This window comes from Electrophorus electricus, chromosome 18 (assembly GCF_013358815.1).
Source record: "Electrophorus electricus isolate fEleEle1 chromosome 18, fEleEle1.pri, whole genome shotgun sequence".
NCBI lineage: Eukaryota > Metazoa > Chordata > Actinopteri > Gymnotiformes > Gymnotidae > Electrophorus > Electrophorus electricus.
In genome coordinates, this window is record NC_049552.1 from 15,666,117 (window position 1) to 15,679,915 (window position 13,799).

The following is a 13,799-nucleotide window of genomic DNA, read 5'->3' on the forward strand; positions in this document are numbered from 1 at the left end:
ATTACTCTGGGTTAAGAGACACCAGGCATTACCAGACGATTACTCTGGTTTAAGTAGACACCAGACCTTACCAGACCAGGTTAAGAGACACCAGGCATTGTAATCGCCGCTCTCTAACCATCTTAAAGTAGACAGGGGAGAGACCATTATCATGAACACTTCCTTATAAATATGCAAACAAACGTAATAACAGAAATAAAATGCTTTAACATACAACATGCTACAACGTGAGTGTAGCTGTGTGCCACACTGAGAAGACACACACCCTTTATTTCAGCATGTCCTAACAGAGGAGACCTCCCCTTAAAGTCCAAGGTGACACAGTTTTCAGGCCAGAGCGGGGACACGTGAGTGTCTCCAGGCGTCCCTGGCGGACACGCGTCCGGGCCTGACCTGCCACTGGGCCATATGTTGCCATTTTAATTGAGAGGGACATTGGGACAGGGATTCTGTGCTGGCTGTCATTCATGTCCGACTCCGTGATTCACAAACGCCCGGTGGCGTGGGAGCAGCCACGTCGGTAACCGAGGAGACGAGGGAGACGGAGCCCGCCAGCATTTCCTTTGATCCTGTCGCTGCCATCCTCGGCTGACCGCCTCGCCACACAAGCGCAGTTCGCCAACGTAACAGGCAATGCCATGGCCACCCTTAATGGCTCAAGGACCCCCACCAAGGTCCCCGCTGTATTCATTAGCGCCCCTAATGCCGCCAGGTAATTAATTGACGTTTACGGCGGGAAATGGCTCCGGCAATTCAACACGATTAATCAGTGTCGAAGAATAAATTGTGGCCCAAATGTGACTCGCATAAAAGCAGCTGCAAAAATGAAATATCGAAGGCCCATGCTTCCGTCTACGCCGCAGGTGTACTGACGAGGCTGACGACGGACCTCCTGCCCACACGGCCATCCACAAGACGTTACGCACGGAGCTATCATGAAGGCCATCACACTTCGGTTTGGTAACCAATCACAGGAAACGCAAAAATGTGTCATCAATTATAAGAAAGGAGGGAACTCATTATCAGCACAGAAGATTGGGCTTGTTGGTGAACTAGCGGGACAAATTTCTGCCGGTTTATTAACGTAGCAATTATCTCACAAGCTAGAAAAGCTGTTCAGCTCGGTTAGCAAAACAAGCTCGCTGAATATTGACACTCTAATCGCCCTGGCAACCGCACGCTGGGGTTTTTTTTCCCTTTCAGGGGCTGGTGCCTCAGATTGAGAAGAGGCGAGTCACAAGTCATCGTCAATGGTTTCAAATTGCCAAAAAGTTTAATTTTGTGAAAGGATAAGGTTTTTATACACTCAAAAATATGCTGAAATGAACAGCATGTAATTACGTTTCTGTTCAGTACAAGATTAATACTGGTCCTACATTTTAATCCTAAAGTAGCACACACACACTCACTCACACACACTCCCTCTCACTCTCTCACACACACAAACACACACAGTTTCAAGTCAAAAATGAACATGGCCAAGATTTTAAACAAATGAATGAAAATATATAACAATACTAGTTAGCAACAGTTAGAGGCAGAGAGCCCTGCAGATTTAGACATTTAGATTTAGACCAAAGAAGGAGTTATTAACTGTTATAAACACTCACAACAGCAAACTGTACAACATAATCATTATAAACAGCTCATACAGTAGTGAGAATCATGAGGATATTGTGCAGTGTAGATTGATTTTTTTTTTTAAGTCTTGTTGTTTGTTATGAACTAGGTGGCACTGACCAGTCTCAGAGCTGACTGGACCCGATTCCCTAAAGACGTCTCTTTCCCCCACAATACCAATTACAGCTGAGCCTAATAAAATATAGATTTTCCCTCCTGTCTCTGCACTGCCACGGCAGACGCAACCAAGTGTCACGAGATGCCAGAAAAACACCCCAAAGGGAATACCAGTCACGATATGAAAAGATCAATTGTTTTTATTATGGTGCTCCAAAGTTATGGCTTGTAGAAAAAAAACAAACATATTTTTCACTCATGTGGCTAAACCTTATCATTCCATACTGGAAAAGAAAATCAGATTTGCTGCTTTTAAGTTATGATATCACAGGAAAAATAATAGTTTATAAGACTGAGAGAGTTATGGGTAACTTGTTTATTTTCTATAGTTTATGAGACCATGTGTTTTGTAGTCTACATCATGGCAATGAAATTGCATTTACTTCCGAGTTTCTGTTTAGTTCTTTTAAGGTTCTTTTTATCTGAGAATCAGCAGAGTGTTTCTGTCCTGCATCTGACTACCGCACGACGGCTTTTTCTATTTCCTTACCCTGCTGTCAGCATATGCCAGACTGAGAGGCACTAAAGCCATTACGAGATGAAGACTGAGTACCAGACCAGACTCATTCACCCAACCAAACGCACATCCACCCATCCACCTCCTCCCACCCCCAACACATGCACATGGGGTTAAAATTAGCTTGCAAAAAAATGTAGCAGAGAAAATTACACTCTCAATTATAAGAAGAAAAAATGTGCAGGAAGAAAAACTTGTAAAAATGAGTAATGAGGACCAGGCAGAGTCTCCGTGGTGTAGGTGCTCAGGTGACACACTCCGTGTTTAAAAAACGGCTCTGGTCCCAAAATACTCTAGATCAGACTCTCCTAGAAACCAATTCTTTGACGGCATCTTCTAACACTACGTAGGACCTTCACACAGTACATTTAACAGAGTCTAAAGTACCTGTCTTATAAAATTCTTGTAAGAGACTTGTAAGACTTGCTGTTCCAACTGTTTTGCTTTGTTTTGTTTTTTATAAAAAGGTCTTCATTCCTTAGCACCATACAAATCAAATCAATAGCAGAAATCAATCTACCAGGATAAATACTGTAGATCTAATCTGTTAGATTACAGGTGCAGTACTGTAGATCTATCAGATTACAGGATCAATACTCCAGATCTAATCTATGAGACTACTGGTGCCAGATGGTTGAAGGGCTGTACTTTAGATCCTAAAACCTCAGCTCAAAGACAGCTACGATCGGTGGGATTATTACAAGTGTGATCTTTATCACTTCTGCTCTCTCTTCAGCAGTTCAGCAGACTGCCAGCAGAACATTCGGACATGCAGGAAAATGCCCCTGGCAGCAATTTCCAGCCCGGTGCAAGCCAGTTTTTTTGTTTAAATAAATTTACAGTTGTGCGGTTAAAGTGATTTACTTAGCTTTATTTTTGAATCAAAAAGAATAGTAGTTATTTTTCTAAGATGTAGAGAAAATATATTATCTGACACCCAGCTGCACACATTTTGAATTTATGGACTGAAATGCAAATATTTTCAACATAAAGCACTAAAAGAACGGAATCATCTACATATAAGAAGATGTTACAGGTACAAGCTGACTTTAGATCACTGATATACAATAAAAAATAAGGGTCCTAAAATTCACCCTTGTGGAACTTCCAATCCTACAATTCTTGGCTCTGAGAAAATCTCATTAACAACATCATCTTTTAAATGACTTAATAAATATGACTGAATACATTTTATAGCCCTCAACTTAATAAGTAAAAATTCATAATCTACTGTATTAAACGCTTTCTGCACAGTCAAAATATCCATCCTGCAAAAATTCCCTTCATCTAAATTCCTTCTTATAAGATTTGTGGATCATGTAAGAGGCCAGTGCTTGGCATGTTCATTTGTCTGTTTCTGCAGGATTTTTTCATGACCTTTTGACAAAGCAGGGTCTCGACTGGTCTGTAATTTCCTGGGTCTTTCTTACGGCCTTTTCTGTGGAATTACTCTTGCAATTTTTGAGACGCCTGGTACTGTAGTTGATTGTGCAGAAAGATCAACAATATGAGTAATGCAACAGGTGATGACCTCTGAGAAATCTTTAATCTCTGAGAAATATTACCAGTAAAGTATCTAACCCCAGGCCTTCAGTAGAGTTTAATTCATTGAGCCTTTTAAGAGCCAGAGCTCCTCAAACTTTGGAAAAACAGGTGTTTCCTTTAAAGCCTTTTGTGAATAAAAGTAAAGAATGTTTTTCCATCAAAGCCTCCAGACTGCTGTGGAAGTTGGTTAAATAATTTTTTGAGAAACTGACAAAATATGAATGAAGGCACTCAGCAACAACTTTGTCTGTTTTTATCTATTTATATCCCCACTGATATTGTCCCTGTTAGCTTTTCAGTGTTTTGAGCCCTAATGCTTTTGAAGATTTTCAAAGTTTCTTTGGTTCTTTTCTATACTCTAAAATTCTATCATTAAAAATTATTTCTTCACTTTAATAATGATTCCATTACCTCATTTCTCACTTATCTGAATTTAAGACTTGTTTCATTTCTACTTTTCTTACACTTTGCATAGCTTCAGTATATACCAACTAATCATACTTCAGTCTGTATTCCCTAATCATACTTCAGTCTGTATTCCCTAATCATACTTCAGTATATACTAATAATACTTCAGTATATACTCACTAATCATACTTCAGTATATACTCACTAATCATACTTCAGTATATACTCACTAATCATATTTCAATCTGTACTCACTAATCATACTTCAGTCTGTACTCATGCATGTTTCTGATCTCTGATTTATTCTAACTTTCTTAACTGAATCTATCTTCCAGATTTAAACTACACAAAAACCAATCTGTTAAAAACTTCCCACATGTTTTCCAATATCCTGATATCTCATTATCTGGGAAGTTTCATAGACTATTAAGTAGGGCTTCTTTACTGTAGCTCTGTACTTTAAATAACTGGATAAGTAATAATAATAATGATAATAATAATAATAATAATAATAAAGATTAAGTAAATAATTGAATGGTCTCTCAATCCTCAGTCCCTACTTTGTGAAATTTGTTCTCTGTCTGAAACAAGAATCAAAGCAGTGATTGTTTGAGTAGGTCAGGTAATACATGTTGGTGTAGATATAAGCTGTATTAAACCAGTGGACCCACAAAAATTCGCAAAGTGATGTCCTTTTATAGATTTTCATGTCCATACCACCTAATACAACTGTGTCACGATTAGTGACATTATTTGAACTCATGTCCCCTAGCAGTTTAAAGATGTCCCTTTGGTTTGGGGGTCTGCACCAGGCTTCAACCAAGACTGGTTTGCTTTTGGGAAAAATTATTTCCAGTCAAACTCTAATTCCTTATGATAGAAAATGATTCCTGATATTGAAATCGATAATCTGATCTCACAGACACAAGCGCCCTTCCCATTTTGATCCCTCCTAATGAGGATGTCAGATCTTGAAGTCGATCTCAGAGTAATTTACAGTTCTGTCGAACCACGTTTCACGTTTCAGCAGCATAAAACATGTCAAGATCAGAGAGAAGGCAGATTTCATAACACTCAGGTAAGAAGTGTCCGTTCAGATGAAGGACACGCAGACCTCTTGTAGAAAACATGTTACCAAAATAAAACATGTTGCCTGTGGCTTTTCTTTTGGACAGTGACGAGTTCCTAATGGGGATAGTTTATGGGCTTCCGTCCACGGCGGACCTACACTGGATCACCTGGTGTTCAAAGTCACACCGATTTAACCTACAGATGGCCTGTGCTGTCGCTCTATCCAAGCACCATCTCCGCTTCCACCTTTAAATTTGAATGACCGCTCATGAACCGCTAATTGTGTAGCATCAATGTCAAACAGCCGTTGTCTCAAAGCAGCTTTACAAATGTCCAAGTCCAAGCCCCCAGTGAACGAGCCAAGGGCGTCAGTGGTGAGGAAAACTCCCTAGAGCACGAGGAAGAAACCTGGAGAGGAACCCAGACTCAGAGGGGGAGTCTTCCTCTGGTCGACTTCCATATTCCTCTGGTGGACCGCAGACACCGCAATGTAGTCAGTGTCCAATGTCCTTCAAACGCTTTTTCTTGGTGTTCACAGGTCCTGGGCAGTGGTGAACATCGGTGGACATAAAAGGCATATAATTAAAACGATATAATTAAAAGATCATATTTCCTTTGACTCTTAAAACCCTCCTTTGGTCCATGCGAAGAAAGACTAGTCCAGTATGATTCTAGCATGCTGTTCTCATCGGCCATTGTTGTACATTGTTGTCATATTTGAAAGTTTCAGCATGTCCTTTACGTGCAGCTATTTTGAATACAACTGGTTGGCGCATGTCTGTAAAATATCTAAAATACATAAACAAAGAGAGAACTTATCATTCTACCCTCACACACTCTTTCCCTCAACAGACCCACACCCGGCCACACACAACACACCCACACCCCCACACATACACTCCCTGCCCCGACATACCCATACCCTCACACACTCTCTTCACCACATGCCCACACACTCTTTCCCAAAACACACTCAAACCCACATACACCCACACACATACATCCACACAGATACACCCCTACATACACTCTCCCCCAACATATCCACACCCACCCCACACACACACACACACACACACACACTCCCCCTAGACACACCCTAGACCTTCCCAGCAGGAATAGTGCTTAACTTTTAACTGGTAGGCTTCCTACCAGCGTTCTATTAAATCGAGACGTCTTTCCCTTTCACACAACCCCCGCCCCCACTAGAATAACTGATAGTGCTCTGGCCCATGATGAATGACTCCTAGGCTACAGATGAATAGGAAGATGAATGCCTTGGCCTGTGAGGTCTGTAGGGAAGAGCTGCAGAGTGCTGACACAGTGACAAATCCAGCGACCGCGGCACCGCCGCGCCGAACCCGCGGCCCATCAGCGCCGCGCAGCCCCCAGACCACGCCTGCCTCAGCTTCCGGCTAATTCCAGCCCAGCGAGCCGCCGTGCGTTGGACGCAGAGACTAACGTCGCTGAACTGGCAGATTAAGGCCATTTTTCTTACATGAGGGAAATTCTTTCTTTCTTTTTTTCCAGGGAAAGATTTTCACTCAACATAATAAAAATAACATCTAATGACCCATGAAGACTGCCTGAGATATTATTTAGACTTGAGCTCTTTAAAGTTTGTGGTTCGCCTGTACAGTATTACAGAACATTTTTACATATTTCTAAAAAACTTTCATTAAGTCAGAGAATGGAACAACTGCAGTATTATCAGCGAACACCAAAGGCTAATCACGGTTATAAGAGAGGTTAGGGGAGTACGTCCTCACGAAGGGTTATTTCTATTTAAATTAAGAAGCTGCACTTTCAAATGGGAGGTTATTTCTCCAGTTACGTGGCAACGACCTGTTTGTTTCAACACACACAGGAAGAGGCACAGAGAAGCTCAGGCTGCGTGTAATGACGCGGCTAAATGCCGGCTGCATGATTACCTAGGCGCGTTTACGGGAGCGTGCATAGGGAGTCGCGATGGAGGAGTGGGCGGAACATGGCTAGCGGCTGGTGCACCTGCTCTGGAGCTCTGGGACACCTGAGAGGAGACCCAAACTCCACCTGTCTGCCAGACTGCTCCGCACTCCTCCGGACTCTTCCGGAACCCTTCTTCCTCTGACCTTTCTCCCAAGCATCGGGCACGTCGTCTGTTTGGCTGCTTCCTCTGAGCATCCCAAAGCCCCGCGAGGGCTGATGTCGCCTCGGAAACGCGTGACCTTTAAAAGCGCAGTACCGATGCTGGCAGCCGGACCGCACGGGATCCGTGTTGTGGTCACACAGCCAAAGAACTGGCACAAAACATGATGAATTTAGAAGTTCGTCCTGCTTTGAAATCAGTCCATACCAAAGATAGTCATGGACTATATATAGGCTACGCTGTAAATGACATACAGTGTCTGATATAGGATACACACTGGATTCCATGTGTCTACAGCTGCAAGACAACAAAGCCAAACCTTGAGGTTGCCTATTAAAATATCTTATTTAACACACAGGCCAACATCCAGAAACTGTAATGACAGCTTAAGCAGTTCTAGCTAATAAGGAGGAAGTGCCAAGCGTGTCCAAGAGTCCCGTCTGATCTGAAACAGAAGCAAATGGGAGGAAGGTACAGATACTAAACCTGCTGCCCTGCTATGGCCCTCTGTTGTTAATTTCAAATCAGACCTTTCTGGGCTGCAATTTCCTCATGTTTCAGCCATTCTGCTAGAGGCTGCCAAAGCTGCCAAGACACCGGAATGATGAAAGCGTCCGCATGGAGCGCTGTGGGAGGAGTCCTCTGTAGAGGAGCGGCTCCTCGCTGCTCCTTTCCTAACCTCGTTATCACGAGTGTGAATGCTGCCCTCCCCCAATCCACCCTCCCCCTGGCCTCTGCCTCTGATATCTGCCTCTTTTGCACGGAGCACTTGCTCTGGAGCAGACCTCGGATAGATCCCAGATCAGCTGCCTCACAGCGCCAGCCGCACCCAGTGGCATCCAGTAATAAGGCGGGTCCTCTGCCCACAGGACATTAGTACAGTTAACGCATTTTCACCTTTATTCATTATTACCCTTTTCGATTTTGTAAAAACACAGATGAACAGGCTCACGAATATGTAGTATAGTGTAGTGTAGAGATGTGTAGTATAATGTAGTACTAGTGTAGTATAATGTACACTACACTACACTACACATCTCTATACTACACTACACTACATTAGACATCTCTACACATCTCTACACTACACTACACATCTCTACACAACACTACACTACACATCTCTACCCATCTCTACACTACACATCTCTACACAACACTACACTACACATCTCTACACTACACTACACATCTCTACACAACTCTACACTACACTACACATCTCTACACAACACTACACTACACATCTCTACACTACACTACACCACACTACACATCTCCACACTACACTACACATCTCTACACAACACTACACTACACATCTCTACACTACACTACACATCTCTACACTACACTACACTACACTACACATCTCTACACTACACTACACATCTCTACACTACACTACACTACACAACACTACACTACACATCTCTACACTACACTACACATCTCTACACTACACTACACTACACTACACATCTCTACACTACACTACACATCTCTACACTACACTACACAACACTACACTACACATCTCTACACTACACTACACTACACATCTCTACACTACACTACACTACACATCTCTACGCAACTCTACACTACACTACACTACACATCTCTACACAACACTACACTACACATCTCTACACTACACATCTCTACACTACACTACACCACACTACACATCTCCACACTACACTACACATCTCTACACAACACTACACTACACATCTCTACACTACACTACACTACACATCTCTATGCATCTCTACACTACACTACACTACACATCTCTACACAACACTACACTACACATCTCTACACTACACTACACCACACTACACATCTCTACACTACACTACACATCTCTACACTACACTACACTACACAACACTACACTACACATCTCTACACTACACTACACATCTCTACACTACACTACACTACACATCTCTACACAACACTACACTACACATCTCTACACTACACTACACCACACTACACATCTCTACACTACACTACACATCTCTACACTACACTACACTACACAACACTACACTACACATCTCTACACTACACTACACTACACTACACTACACTACACTACACTACACAACACTACACTACACATCTCTACACTACACTACACATCTCTACACTACACTACACTACACATCTCTACACTACACTACGCTACACATCTCTACGCAAGTCTACACTACACTACACTACACATCTCTACACAACACTACACTACACATCTCTACACTACACATCTCTACACTACACTACACCACACTACACATCTCCACACTACACTACACATCTCTACACAACACTACACTACACAACACTACACTACACATCTCTACACTACACTACACTACACTACACTACACAACACTACACTACACATCTCTACACTACACTACACATCTCTACACTACACTACACTACACATCTCTACACTACACTACACTACACATCTCTACGCAACTCTACACTACACTACACTACACATCTCTACACAACACTACACTACACATCTCTACACTACACATCTCTACACTACACTACACCACACTACACATCTCCACACTACACTACACATCTCTACACAACACTACACTACACATCTCTACACTACACTACACATCTCTATGCATCTCTACACTACACTACACTACACTACACATCTCTACACAACACTACACTACACATCTCTACACTACACTACACCACACTACACATCTCTACACTACACTACACATCTCTACACTACACTACACTACACAACACTACACTACACATCTCTACACTACACTACACTACACATCTCTACACCACACTACACTACACATCTCTACACTACACTACACTACACTACACTACACATCTCTACGCATCTCTACACTACACTACACTACACATCTCTACACACCTCTACACACTACACATCTCTACACTACACATCTCTACACACCGCTACACAACACTACACTACACATCTCTAAACTATACTACACATCTCTACACATCTCTACAAAACACTACACTACACATCTCTACACTACACTACACTACACTACACATCTCTACACACCTCTACACAACACTACACTACACATCTCTACACTACACTACACATCTCTACACAACACTACACTACACATCTCTACACTACACTACACTACACATCTCTACACTACACTACACACCTCTACACAACACTACACATCTCTACACTACACTACACTACACATCTCTACACACAGACCTAAAACCAAAAGTGCTCTTGTTGGCACATCTGTGCTCATGTTGACATAACAAAAAATAACATCTTCTAGTGATGAGTGAATGTACACTGTCACACCATTACACGTACAGAATAAAAAAACAATCATACAAGCATACAAGCACAGCTAGTGTATGAACACAGTTAGTATACAAGCACAGCTAGTGTATGAACACAGTTAGTATACAAGCACAGCTAGTGTATGAACACAGTTAGTATACAAGCACAGCTAGTGTATGAACACAGTTAGTATACAAACACAGCTAGTGTATGAACACAGTTAGTATACAAACACAGCTAGTGTATGAACACAGTTAGTATACAAACACAGCTAGTGTATGAACACAGCTAGTGTATGAACACAGTTAGTATACAAACACAGCTAGTGTATGAACACAGTTAGTATACAAGCACAGCTAGTGTATGAACACAGTTAGTATACAAACACAGCTAGTGTATGAACACAGTTAGTATGCAAACACAGCTAGTGTATGAACACAGCTAGTGTATGAACACAGTTAGTATACAAACACAGCTAGTGTATGAACACAGTTAGTATACAAGCACAGCTAGTGTATGAACACAGTTAGTATACAAACACAGCTAGTGTATGAACACAGTTAGTATACAAACACAGCTAGTGTATGAACACAGTTAGTATGCAAACACAGCTAGTGTATGAACACAGCTAGTGTATGAACACAGTTAGTATACAAACACAGCTAGTGTATGAACACAGCTAGTGTATGAACACAGTTAGTATACAAACACAGCTAGTGTATGAACACAGTTAGTATACAAACACAGCTAGTGTATGAACACAGTTAGTATACAAACACAGCTAGTGTATGAACACAGTTAGTATGCAAACACAGCTAGTGTATGAACACAGCTAGTGTATGAACACAGTTAGTATACAAACACAGCTAGTGTATGAACATAGCTAGTGTATGAACACAGCTAGTGTATGAACACAGCTAGCACAAGGAAAGCACTTCTTTGCCTTTATTATTTTAGTTTTGTTTTAGTCTCTCCACTGTGTGATCACCAGAAGCCTGAAGGATGATGTCCATCCAGGGCGAAGCCGTGACCTTTATTCAGAACCTGCTCTCCGGATACGTTTCTTCAGGTTATGGCTCGATTCAATTATTCAGCGGCGCAAGGCCCTCTTACCTGTCAGGTATTCCGGGTCAGGAACGGGTTCGGAGAGCTCCTCGTGACACCGGGCCTCATCAGGAACTGACGCCACCACCATGCCATCTGGAAGCTGCTGTTCTATGCCACGGGCAAAGTTTTTCTGCCTGTGGAGAGGACAGAGGGAGAGGTGTGAGCTCAGGAGCCAACATTGCACATTCAGAGCGACAGCTCTTTACGTCTGCCAGCGTCTGTCAGCACCAGAAAACCACAAAGCTGTGCCTTCTGACACGCCATTATAGGGGAAAAATCCGTATGACGTATGCGGCAAAACTCCATGCAGAAACTTTCTTTTTCTTTTGCTGCTGAGTCACTCTGCATACTCAATCTTTTCCTGGTCTGTTCTACTGGGATTCTCACACCTGACAAGCTTGTTAATTCAGAACTACATGCCTTCTGATGCTGTTTTTAAATCACCAATGTTATGTTGGCACAGGGGGCTCAGAAATGAGGTCCCATGAGGGTAGTGACAGAATTTGCAAAACTGTCGAGTTAGTGGTTGGGTGAAGAGGACTACTGACATGCCAACATCACTACTTGCTATAAATCATTACGGACCGTAGGCACCCAGGAAAGCCCCTGACATGCTAATCGGTTGTTTGATATTTGTCAAAACGGCAACGTTGGTGTGAAACCCCAGACACACCGAGCTGTTATGTGTATCTATTTGACTTCCTGCAATGACAAGCCCCTTTTATTCAGCAGGTAAGCAGGCTTTTCTAACCATAGCAGCCATGGTCATTTTTCATTTATTTAGATGCATTCATTCGTGTCATTAAAGGAATTAATAATAAATATGTGCAATATTTAGACCAATATTTGCCTCAGATTTATTTATTTACTTATTTATCAGTTATCAAACTCTCAGTTAAGGAATGAAATGGTGACATGTTAATTACTCTTTACATCGGTATGCCACAGCGGCACGAATCACAAGGTGTGAACAAGTAAGGTGGAAACAAGCCGTTATTATCCACGAGGCTGTGTGTCTTCCATGCTGCTAAATAAAGCATTGCTGCACAGGTATGTTAACTTTTGACAAGCTTCAACCTCTCAGTACCACTGCACGGGCTAAAACTCCAGAAGTGTAAATTAAGACGTTTGCGGAGGGCGTTTCCACTGGAGTGGACGTTGGGGGTTGTTTATGAAATCCTACAGTAATTATAGCATTGCAGAATCCACATTTCTGTGCAATGTCTACTGTCATACATGGTCAAGAGAAGAGCTTCATCGCAGAACACATGGACAACCAAACTGGGCTTAAACACAAACAGGAAAAAAACATGCCTATAACAAACAAACGAAACTGATGATGATTTGGCAATGAAAATCGATTGACCAGGGGAGGATGAGGAGTGGGAGGGGCTTAGTGGTGATTGGCATGGGGTGGGCAGGGAGTGTGCAGGCCTGGTGATGTAGTGATGGGGTTTCTTGTCCTACTGTTGTCCTAATGTTGTCCTACTGCTTGCACAGCTGATGAAGAACCTCTGTCCAAAACATCCTGTTTCTCTGGAAACTCTGTGTACTTTATTACAATGTTGAATATGTCTACATCTCTTACTACAGTACACTGAGTTACTCACCTAGAATCTCCTTCAAATACACACACACACACACACACACACACACACACACACACACACACACACACATACATAAATATAGAGACACAGACAGACAAATAGATTCCCTCTTTTGGAATTTGGGAATTCTGTCCAGCATTCCCATCATTTCCAAGCACTTTCTCGCTGTTTCCTATAGTTGTTCCTTTAAGTTCCACGTGAGCTGGTTTTTGATGCTGTTGGCTTATATTTGGTTTGGCCTGTGCTCTGATATGC

At 42.1% G+C, this 13,799-nt stretch overlaps 1 protein-coding gene across 4 annotated transcripts in view; it reads right to left on the reverse strand.

The window, feature by feature from the left end:
• Nucleotides 1-13,799, reverse strand: part of astn1 (astrotactin 1) — a 199,646-nt gene that overhangs the window by 75,127 nt on the left and 110,720 nt on the right. For all 4 annotated transcript variants that reach the window (XM_027011363.2, XM_027011361.2, XM_027011360.2 and 1 more), the window contains one exon: nt 11,941-12,068. In XM_027011363.2, the coding sequence (XP_026867164.2) occupies nt 11,941-12,068 (128 nt within the window). The remainder of the gene's footprint in view (nt 1-11,940; nt 12,069-13,799) is intronic.